The 12,178-nt window shown below is 40.0% G+C and overlaps 1 protein-coding gene across 1 annotated transcript; it reads right to left on the bottom strand.

Annotated features, from left to right (window-relative positions):
* Nucleotides 1-420: 420 nt before the first annotated feature.
* On the bottom strand, nt 421-9,489 carry LOC143646245 (granzyme A-like). The gene is made up of 5 exons (XM_077115170.1): nt 9,308-9,489; nt 6,500-6,647; nt 4,720-4,861; nt 2,177-2,449; nt 421-1,303 (listed from the first exon to the last, which is right to left on the bottom strand). The coding sequence occupies exons 1-5, from the start codon at nt 9,369-9,371 to the stop codon at nt 1,151-1,153; spliced, it is 780 nt and encodes a 259-aa protein (XP_076971285.1). The 5' UTR covers nt 9,372-9,489; the 3' UTR covers nt 421-1,150.
* Nucleotides 9,490-12,178: the final 2,689 nt, after the last annotated feature.

The raw sequence follows: 12,178 nt of genomic DNA, 5'->3' as shown, positions 1-12,178 counted from the left end.
AATCAAAACTTTGCACAGGCTCATTTAAATATGGGTCAAATCACAGAAGAAAGATTCCTGGGGCTGATCATGTTGGCCACTGGGATGTGAACTTTATCTATCTCCTCCCACCATCACCATCTTAACACAGTAGCAAGCCTTGCTCCTGAAACTTTCTTTAGAACCTGAAGTAGCTGACCTCTTATTTACAACCTTCTACTTGTCTTCTACCAAACTTCAAGCACTTGGAGGACAGTGATCCTGACTTTGTCCCCTCTGTATTAACAGTGGGGGGCATAATGCCTGACACATGATGAGCCCCCAAGAAATTTATGAATTAAATTGGATAAATCAGTCAGAAGTATTAGAGAATGAGCTTATTGTAAATCACCTCTTTGGAGAAGAAGCACAACAAAAACATGAGATATAAATGATAGATAGTTCTTTATTACATATTGCAATTTAATGGGAATAACAGAGAATTAAGCTTACTGCTTGCATGTATAAGTTGACTAACTAAGGAGAAACACACAGCAGGATGCTGGCTGAAATGAAGCCTCTTGGCACATAACACTTTAGTCTATTTGCAATTAATAAGTGATACAAATTGCCCTGAACTATTGCTAGCTTTCAAAGTTTTCCAAATATCTAAAGCATGCACTGAATATTCATCACTGTCTTTATAATTAAAAATTTATTAAAGATGTAAAGTATACAGAAGTTTACGTAAGAAGTCAAAGCTCCCATTCGGCTCTCCCCCAGCTCCCACACTGAGTAGAATATTGGGCTCTAAATTCTGAGGGCCTCAGATATTTTGAGCTCTCTTTGGAAGAATGATGAATATTCTAACTTTTCCTGGGATTGACTCCCTTTCAAAAACAAACAAAAAATGAAAGTCCTAAAATTCTGAATAAAGCACAGAATAACTGAACTGGGGAAGTTTTTCTCAAAGGAATAGAGAAAAAATGGGAAGATGCTGTCTTAGCTAATCATGTAAATGTGAAAGCAGGAAGCTGTTTCTTTCATTGGCAGTTTTTGTTTTAGACAGGCTGTAACTTATACACAAAGTAAAGAGGATTGTTGAGTGCTTCTTGAGACAGGATAAGTTAATATTCCCTTTGCTTGACACCTCCAGGTGGCTACTTCAGTTTTCTACTTTGAAGAAGGAATGTCAGAAGGCTCCTCCGATGGTTTTCCTTATCCAGTTGAGGTATTTTTTTGTAAGGAGAATGTAGACACCAGGTTTCTTGGGATCACCACACTTCCCAAAGGAAGTCACAGCTCTGAAAATGTTATTACATATCAGAGGACTTCCGGAATCTCCCTGGAACAAGAGTCATGCGTCTTAAACATGAATGCTTTCCAAAGATGATATATTTATTCATTCATTCACTCATCCTTTCCTAATTTAAAGGCTAATTTAAACTATGTTTTATTAGTTTTCCTCAGCATCTACTAACATTTGTGTTTTCTAATCATTTTCTTTTCAAAAAAGGTAATCCTGAATAAGATGTGCAAACATATTTTCAATAGTAAACAAAGAAAGAGCCACAAAGGAAAACTTTAGTAGTAAAAAATAACTGTCCTCTTCAGTCTTCCTGTGTGCCCCTTTCTTGGTCAACAGAAACTGAATATTGAGGCTACAACAAGGCTTGAGATGAGAGCTCAACTATTCCTTGCTCTGAAGGAGCTCACTAGCTAAGCCATCTCAGATCAGTGAGTAGTTGAGACTGTCAAAAATTTTTTAGAGATTTTCCCTCACATTCATCAGCCCCATTTCATGTTTTCTCTTGTCAGTCACCTCTAGGTCATGAGTTCTAAGTGGGCAGGTTTGAGCCTGTTCTTGGCACACCATGAGGTAGCATAGATTAAATGGGCATAACAGGGTATCGATGATACTGTTCCTGGCACCCAGGAAGTAAATGCCAGCTGTATCATTATTGAAAGGGCTGCAGAATATTCATGAGTGGTGCTTACATGGTATCCTGAGACATATCATTAGTAAACAGGAATGCTTCCTGAGTGGAAGGTTTCCCCCTGCACAGAGAAGCACACCGCCACACCTGGGCCATGCAGTATTCCCTGCTGGCCTTATACATAAACAGTCATAACAAGTATGCAGCCCCTTCTTCCTAGGCAGTCAATTTTAATTTTATTTCCCGTACCAAAAAAAGATTTGAAATTCTAATTTACTTACTTCACATGAATCATCTTCACCTTTTCCACCACCAGCACAGATCATGCCATTGTCAATAACTGGCTTGAAATTATAGTGCTTTGCATCATTGCATATTTTTCGATCTATCACAGTGACATTGACTTCTCTCAAGGTATCTGACACTCCACATGAGTCTTTTTTGGTACTTCCCCATCCTGCCACAAGACACTTGCTGTGGGGTTTGACGTCTTCTCCTGTTTGGGGTAGCTGAAGTGGTACCACAGCTTTGGTAATAGTTGCTCTACCTTCCAGCTAAAAAAATAGTCAGAAGATGCAGTTTCAAGCAAAGGCAATAGTAACCATGGAGAAATCCTGATGTTTCTCTAGCAGCTTCACATTGTTGGCCATAGCGTCAGAGGTGAGGTCCTCTCACAGGACATGCTGTGCCAGCCGGATAGACGAGCATGGACATGCCAACGCCCCACCCGCCACAGACCAGACCAGATAACCATGAGTGTGAAGTCATGATCTGCACCAGCCTGATACCTCCCGGTGATGCCTGCAGTCTTTTCACACCCCCCCACCTCGCTCCTTTTTTAAAAAAACTGGCCCCCAGAATGAGGGGCAGAGCCTTCTCCTTCCTGTGCATTGGCTCTCATTCGGTCTCTTTCTCTCTCAGTAAGTCTGTTAAGCTTTGACTCACTGTCCCGTGTGGATTCCTTAATGACTCCATGCCCAACACCCACCAGCCTGTAACAGGGAGAGTTCTGGGTCCTGAAGGAGACCTGACCACTTTGCCCACTTGCTTGAATCCTGAGTACAGAATCCCTTCTCTTCTCTATATTTTACTTCCATCTTTTTTTTTTTCCAAAATGATCCAAGAAATATTTATTGAGAGTCTATTGTGTATTCAGTAGAATTCCAGATATTGAAGGGAATAAAACAGACAAAAATACCTTTTTTGTGTGCTACACTCCAGGAAGGGAGGCAGACAAATGAATCAATAAAATCTGAAATACATGAGAAGGTGCTATATGCTATGGGGAAAAATGTAGGTTGAAGTGGAAAGGAGGTGGTAGGGGGTGATGGGGAGGAGGGTAGCCTGAGGGAGAGGCTGATGGCATGGAGGGGGTCAGGTTGTAAGTTTTGGGGGGGGGGCAAAGGATGGTGAGGTTTCATCCAGAAACGCATAGGGCTCAAGCGCCCTCTCTGCAGCTGATGATGGGGGTGCGCAGGGCCCCTGGGCTTCTTCTTGACTCCTCTTGGCATAGTTTCTTATCTGCCCCCTTGAGACTAGTGTTCACACTCTGTCTTCCAGTTCTGTCCTCCTCTATCCCACTTTCTTTACAGCAGTCAGAATGATGATTCTAAAAGCAAGTCTGAGCATGTCACTGCCCTGTGTAAAACAGTGTCTAATTTCCTTCCCCACAAAGTTCAAACTTCTTACCATGCTTGCTTATAATGCTTGGTTCCATGGTCCGTGTGCTGCTTACCCCTCTTTCTTAAATCTAATGATAACCCCTTTATCTTTCTGCTTCCCCTCGAAGCTGCTTTTCCAGAGAGCCCCTCTGTACCTGCTGCTCTTCCTGCCTGGAAGGCCCCTCCCTCGCTTTCCCCTGATTGACTCCTGCCCTTCTCTAAGAAGGCTTCCCTGACCACCATCTCCTCCCCCATTTCTCCCATAACACCCTCTGCTTAGTTAGCCTGTCTGCCTGCTGAATGAAATACTGTTCTGTTTATTTGTCTGCCTCCTCCTTCTAGAGTGTGACTGCTTGTAGGGCAGGACCTAATTGCTATTTAATTTCTGAGAGAGAGAAAAGCAGACTGCACAAACATCTAAGTCTTGACATGCTGGCTGCAGGCCTGGCACTCACAGCTGGGCCCTGCTTTTCCCCTGTTGAGCATGAACAATCTCACAGACCAACAATGTCAGACAAGATGACACTGATGGAGCAAGTAAAAATGGGGGTGCTCCCCGATCACATTTGAGCACAAGCAAAACCACGTCATTGTTCAGACCTCAAAAGTGAATAAATACCCCCCTCCCCCCTTCTGGCTAAAATGAGTGACTACTGCTTCTTTGTCAATCATGCCTTTAGCCCCTGATTATTCTTTTCATCTCCTGGATGAGTAAGATTCCTTAAGATGCCCAATCACAGAATCACCCTCATCTTGACAACACCCAGTTCAGAGCAAATCCCCAAACTGCCTAGCACGAGATCCTATTATAAGCCCCTTACTGAGCCACTCTGGTCCCTCAGTGTGTCCAGTCCCTGTACACGCATCCATAAGCCCAGCTTTGTTCGTCTATAGGTGGGTTCCTAGAGCTGTTTGATTCATGGGCATCACCACTTTGGATTCCCAGGTCCTATCACAGTAGGACCATCAAATTGAACCAAATTCCAAGAAAAGAACCATCTGTGGCAATGACACTGGGTCTCAGCTGCTCATACCCCCACACCCCAGGCATTAGCTAATCTTAACTGTGGGGCCAAGTGCATAAAAACTAGTTTTAGGGTAAACTGACCAAATTTCAAATTTTTGCTATTTCAAAATAGTTATTTAAAAAAAAGCACATTTACCTGAAGGAGTTGAAGATCTCCTTTGTGTGACTGCGGATCATAGCATGGGTAGGAAACCGCCTTTTTAATGGAAAACACTTGCTTATATTGGTCTTTGTGGGACATAGAGTGGGCCCCAAGGATAATTTGAGGTTTGCCCTTCCTGGAAAAACAACAAGATATTGTTTATATGGGAAGATAGATGAAATTAAACTATGGACTTCATTTGTTCAAGTCTGATGAGTTCTTTCAAAAGGCTTCCTATTTACCAATAAGCACAGTTAAGGCAGTGTGTGTGTGTGGGGGGTATTTATGAGGCTTTTTTCCTTTCGATGTTTGGCACCTTTTACCTAAAGTTCTCAAGATGTTTGTATCCTAAATTTTAATTCCACTGATTCTTTTCAAGGGAGACACAGCGAGCAGGGATCTCAGGCCTTTTGGCACAGGGCAAAGCACTGAGTCAGAAAAGCCTGGAGAGGTGTGCTTGGCTCCCAGCCGAAGGGGCCAACTGGAAATTCGGGCTTCCCTCTGGCAGGATGCACATGGGGCCTGCAAGGCAGGAGATGGGAGCTGGACCCTTTCATTTGCCTGCCAAAAGAGGAGCTGCCAGTTTGGTTCTCCACTTGTTCTGGATTGTGGCATAAAGTCCTTCCTCTTAGGGTCTTCTAGGTTGTTGACACCTAATGGAAGAGAGAAAACCAACACCTAGAGCAGAAGTGGCAGTTTCCTTTCCTGTGCTTCCAAGAAATAGGGTGCCCCTTCAGAGACGAGAAAGGTTAACCAGAGTCGAGTTGTTGTAGGTTGGACTGAAGAACTGAACCTTGGTTTTAGAGCAAAATTTTAAAGCGGAGTCTAAACAAATATATGCATATGCATACACACATACACACATATCCACACAAGTCTAGCCTTGAATCTAGTTTGTGAACTTGCTGAGGGCTGTTCTGGGAGAAATAGGCAAAGCATCTCTCTGATTTGCTGGGAAGATTGCACTAAACAGTCCTGTTAATTAAGCTTGATAGTGGCCAGCTTTATTTCCAGAGTAAATTATACTGAAGTTCCTACTTGACAAATTTTTATTTTTCACAGCAATATAAAATGATCTGTTTGAGTCTTCTTTGTGGTAAGCTAGTTTTAAGCATCTTCTTTTGTTCATGCAATTTATGCTAAAGTGCATAGGGCAATAACAGTACTGGTTACCAAGGCCAGGTACTGATTAAGAAAGTAGCATCAAATCCATGTGACAAACATTATTCTGCCTTTCAACTCAGGGTTAGGAAAGCTATCAATTTGGACCCTAGGAAATTGCCATCTTTTAAAGTAAAAGAGTTGAATATCAGTAATTTTCCATAGATCAATCTACTACATAGCAACATGGGATAATGCTAATTATGTAATAATAATTAAACTAGTCGTAATAATAGAAAACATATTCAATTTGATCTACTATGTAAAATACACCAGTGAAAGAAGGTTGGAACAAAATACATAAAAACCCTGATAGTGATTGTATGAAGTTGATATTTTGAGTGTTGTTTTCATCTTGCTTGATGTGCATAATTTTAATCATGTTGGTATTCATGGTGAAAAATATTTTAAAATAATGTGGAAAATGGTCATGTATTTCAATCTTACTCTGTAGGATCTGGCTTTTGTACATAGAAGTAAGTATTATTATAGAACATGACATTGAATGTGCTTGCTTGGATTCTTCTCCATTTCTAACTACTTTTGGCTTTGAACTTTCGAGTCATTTCCACTTCTCTTAATCTGTCTGGAGAATGGGTTTAGAACTACTTACAGGTCACAATGAGCAGCCGTCAACACCCAGTTTTCTTTGATCAAAGCCCCTGCACAGATTTCCAGCCCTTTGATTAGAGCCATGTAGCGTCTTGCATGAGGTGGCACTTTATTTCCTCCTATAATTCCTTCACAGGGTTCTGGAAAAACTAAAAGAGTGATCTGAGTGAAATCCTATTTATCTAGTCATGCTTCTCCTGAGAAAGTTTAGCTATAATGAACAGATTCAACACAATACATAGACACACACTCTGTGCTAGGGTAAGTAGCTAAGAGCAGTCCAGAATGGGTCAGAATTGGTTCTTTCTTTCTACGGCGTTCTCATCTATAATATGTTCACTGCAACATTTGATAGTATTTTCTCATGATAAGTTTAATACTCAGATTTGGGGTAAGTTTTATTATCCGTATGTCTATATGTCTAGTATGATTAGTCAGTTTTGGGGGAAGGACTTGTTAGGGAAAATTGATAAATATAATAGAAATACTTCTCTTTTTGAGCAATAGTTGTCAAAATTTAGTGTCATAATAATCACCCAGAGCTCTTATTTAAAATACAGGTTCCCTAGACCCACCCCTAGAAAATCTGATTCAGAATTTTGGAAAAGGAAACCTGAGAGTCTGCATTTTAAATAAGCACACCTGGTGATTTGATGCAGGTGGTCCCCAGAGCAGTTGTGGGGTCTGTAAGCCTGTGGTCAAGTCTAGGAAAGCAATGGTTTATTCTTTTTTTGTCCCTTTGGGCAGGTATTACTAGAGTGGGTGATTCATAAGATAGTAACTTCATAAGAAGTGTGGACAGATAGCAGGAGATGGATGGGGTGGGGCGGCAGTGCTCTTGACAGGACCCCGAGAACGTGTTTCCAGTCCCCCAAATTAACCTTTCTGCTCCTCGGTGTGCCTGGGGCCCAATTCTCCACCCTCTGATTCAGAAGCCCGGACACTGAGGGTCTCCGCATGAAAAGAAAAGTCCTTGTTAATAAAATATGTACCTGTGTAAGTAAAGGTCCCTTTGTATCTTTACACCTGAAAAAGAGAAAGTGCCTTTTGGGGCAACCAGTCATGTGCCAGGTATTCTGATTTGGGAACAGAGGGTTCATAAGGAAGATTGAGTCTCTAACCCCCTCCCTCCTCCCGCTCAGGTGTTTATAATAAGTTTCTGCAGTTCAAGGTCTGCTGTTCCTCTGGTTGAGAGTGTGGATTCACAATGCTCTCTTGCCTTCTTGCCTGCTCTGTGTTCTGACCAACGAAGTACATTTGTGAGGTGATTCCTGGGGACAGGGACGTTTTCTATGAAACTAGAGAACTCTTATTTTTTTTCCCAGGGAAACCTAATTGGTCTATAAAGAAACAAAACCCGTAGGTTTAGTTTTACAAGCTCCACGTAAGTCCAGCTCACCGAGCTATCAGGCTCTGTCCTGGATATGATGGTGCAACTTTTAAATACTGTATGTTATTAATGGCTTTTACTTATTTTAGTCTTTTTTCCTTATTTTTCATTACTTATATAGAAAGTGAGTCAGGCAGATGAACCTAAATAGTAGGGCAAGCTGTGGGTATAAGGATGCAAAAGAACAATTCTTCATGTTGTGTTCCCATAGGATAGGCAAATAGCAATTTTTTTTTAAATTGCATTTCTGCTTATACTTACAATTTCAGGCTGAAATAATGATGGGACCAGTTTCCTAAGTCACTTATATATTCATTCAACTTGTTCTATGCAAGTGTTCCACAACTATTTTTGAATGACTACTGTTTAAATGGATACAAAGCAGTGTTCTAGACTAGTTTTACATCATGCAAAACCCATATTGTGCAAAACCCATATTCCATTGTGAAGCACTGTCTTTTTAAAGCTGTGGTTCTTTACCTTTTATTTTAGGAAATACAGAACCATGTGAGTATCTGATACACATATATGTATTTATATATGCATAAGCATGTATTGATATACCTAAGTTTAAATGCACATGTGCATGCAGAACATTTGCAGACAGTTCAGGAATTTACGGACGTCTTGATGCCCACCCATGGCCTCTTATGGTGCTCTTCAATCTCATGCTAATAACCCTGGGTCCGAATATATCATTGAGGTATGAGATACAGTGTGCAGTTAAGAGCTTGGCCTCTGGGTTCAAATCCCAGTCTTATTAATTACTAATTTAAGACCTTCGTGGATTTACCTAACTTCTTTCTGACTGAGTTTCCTCATATATTAAATGGGACTGATAGTGATAACCTATCTGAAAAGATCGAATGAGTTAATAAATGTAAAGCACTTAGGATAGTGCCATTCTTAGTTGAAAGTTCTATTACATATTGACAAATAGATACATGCACATAGTTCATTGGATTATTTTATACTGATATTATTGTTTTCTTCACCACCCCCACCACTGGAAACAGATGTTCTCACTAACAAATTCCCAAACCAAAAACCTTAAAATTTATCTCAGAGCTGTAACTTTTTGTATTTGTGACTGGGAGGTCCAGTTATTCAGTAATACATACGTCCCCAATTTAACAGCTTTGTCAGCTTTTCACCTGAATATCTGACCTGAATTTATGAGAGGCATCAGATATAGTTACTGCTTTTATAATTTAGTTGTAGATATATATAGTTAGCTTTTCTTCTTAAAAAGCCAATTTACTTTTTTAACAGCAAAGATAAATGGTAACATTAAAAATCATTGGAAATTAAATTGTGATTTCCTTTTCCTTTTTGAATAATGTTAAACATAAACGAAGCTAATTTAGAATTCCGCTTTCTCATGAACAAACCTAAAAAGCATATGAAAATGTGTCTTACCTCCAGAAAATAGGAGAAACATGGCAGTAGGAAAGGAAATTTTCATGGCTTCTGTTACCCACATCTGAAGACCTTCTAGTTTCAGATATTAGTAATTGCTAATATAAAATGAAACACCAAGGATGTGGTTCTTTCTTTTTTCTTTTTCTTTTTTTTCTGTGCTGCTAAAGATCTTGGTGTTTTATTACTGGAAAATATAATCTTATTTTAGTTGTGGTGTGGTACTACTTATTGTTTCACAGATGAGGTCATTTCCTTCTCAGGTCATATGGCTCATACTTAAAGGTTAAATGCGAAGCCATGGAGACTGTGAACATTTAAGAAAATTAATAGAAAATTGTTCTTCTTTCGACATTTTTTTTTTCACTTTCAAACACAATTTTATTTTCAAGGATGGGAATTCAAATTTCTATCAGTATTTGTTTATGACTACCGTCTTTACCCTCTTCTAATGGGGAAAGGATAGATATTTGATATATTCATAATTGACATTACTGGGCAATCACTGAAGAAAAACTGATTCTTAACTTGCACCATTCAACCATAAAACCACTAAATGAAAATATAGGTTATTAATTTATGAACATAAAACCAAGAAAGGTACCTTGAAATATGACATTGAAGGCAGAAATTATAAAGGACAAGATGAACACCCCCAAAGAAAAATGGTTAGAGCATTTGAATAAAAAATTTACAGAAGAAGAAATTACAGTGAATTCTATATTCTCAGGCTGTAGAGGAATGCCCATAGCATGAGCTTACCAATGATAAATTTAAATTTAAATTAAATTTAAAACATCCAGGAACTATATTTGCCTGTCAATTTGCTAATTATCAAGAAGAAAGAATACAAACAATCTTTATTGGAAATTCTCATGTGTTGATGGTATTTCAAACTGCTACTATCTTACCAGAAGGCAACACATATAAAAGGTTGTTAAATTTTGCAGAGCTTTTGACCCAGTAGAGTCATGTCTGTGAATTTAAAAAAAATTGTGGAGCTGCATAACATTTTAATTAAAATCAGGTTCATTACAAAGTAATTTAAATGTCCCCAAACAAGGAATTAGGTAAGAGTCTTAGTTTTCTATTGCTACATAACAATTTACCACAAACTTAGTAGGCTAAAGCAGCACGTTTCTTATCTTACGGTTGTTAGGCCAGAAGTCTGACTTGGGTCTGTCTGAACTAAAATCAAAGTGTTGGAAAGGCTGGCCTCATGCCTCATCCCCATCTGCAAAGCCAGCAAAGGGCAGCCAAGTCTTTCTCACATTGTATCGCTCTGATACGGACTCTTCTTTTGCCCTGTTTCCACTTATGAGGATCTTTGTGATTACATTGGGTCCACCCAGATATCCAATTTAATTTCCCTATTCTAAGGTGAGCTGATTAACAGCCTTAATTTAATCTCAACTTAACTCCCTTTTGCCACATAATCTCACGTATTCACAGGTCCTGGGGATGAGGATGTGGGCATCTTTGGGCAGGCATTATTCTGCCTATCACAGTAAGTAAATTATAATTCATCCATTTTGTGCAACTACTGAATAACATGGAAAGTGATCACAAAATATTGCTGCATCAAATAACTCCTGTGTATTACTATGGATTCTCTGATCCCACGTAGGTCTGTGATCCTCGGTCATGTGTCCATCTCCAACTACCTGTGGAGACGAATTCTGATAACTTTGTACAGTTTTCACTGGCACAACCTGGTGGCACCTTGCCTCCTGCCTGCATTATGCAACTTTTGCCTCCTATCCTGGGACTTCATTGCTGCTGCTGAAGTGTAAGTTTCAGCATGATACAGGAGAATTAATGCCTGTTTGAGAAATCCATTGATCAGTAGCAAGCAGAATCTATTGGATAAATTCATTTTTCCTTCTTCCCAGCCTCCATGATAGATTATTCTTTGAAGCAGTAACACTTATGGCGTCTGGGAGACAGTCTGAGAAGTCAGTTGTGCTTGATACTAAGAGGTTGCCGGCCCAGACACCCACTTTTGTATTGGTGCCTCCCTGGAACACTCCTTCCTTCTCTTACTTCTGTTTCCCTAATATTACACCTAAAAAGGCATTAATATATAAGCTCAGTTATCTAGGAGATCAGGCTAAGAGAGTTGGGGTGGGTTGGGGGCTAGGAATTAGGTATAGCTTTGCAAAATTATGCCCACAAAATGGGATTTGGAATTGAATTACTTATTGGACCGTCAAAGGAATAGGGATTTCATTGCTGGTGGTAAGTGGAGGTGATAACCCAGACATGTGGAGTACGGTAACCCGGACATGAAGAAGCATGGTGTGGCATCACATTACTAGGGGTTTTACCTCTGGCTAATTGGGATGAGACATAAGTGGAAGGTAGAAAGTGGGTTATATGCAAGCTGTCACAGTGAACAATGTGATGGTGTGGGGGCAATAATAATTATAAGGATTATAGAGTGTTAATGTTGTGGGGAGACTTGAGAAAAAAAAAAGTAGGCTGGTGTAGCTAACTGCCAATTTAAGGCACACTGTGCAAGCCAGGAGGCCTTTATGGCAGCTTTCAAGGAAACTCATCATCTTCAGCTACAGTTCAGACTGATCTGAAAATCAGAGCCAGGATCAGATTGTAATTATTAAACACCTGGAAAGGAGACTGAATGTGCAGCCTCAATAACATCTCCTAGATTAGTGAGGACAAAATGAGAGTCTTGAACACCTTAAGTCTCCCGAAACTTCTTGCCTGGCAGAAATTCCCACCCCCTTGACTAAGGGAAAAAGATGCCCTTGCCTGGAGATGATGCAATGGACTCATCTGAAACAGGTACCGCACAAGAAAACTGACAACCTACGTCAAACTTTAGCATAGCCTGAGTTGAGAGGAATGGTC

Source organism: Tamandua tetradactyla, chromosome 9 (assembly GCF_023851605.1).
Source record: "Tamandua tetradactyla isolate mTamTet1 chromosome 9, mTamTet1.pri, whole genome shotgun sequence".
NCBI classification, from domain to species: Eukaryota; Metazoa; Chordata; class Mammalia; order Pilosa; family Myrmecophagidae; genus Tamandua; species Tamandua tetradactyla.
This window is presented reverse-complemented; position numbering and strand designations above follow the sequence as displayed.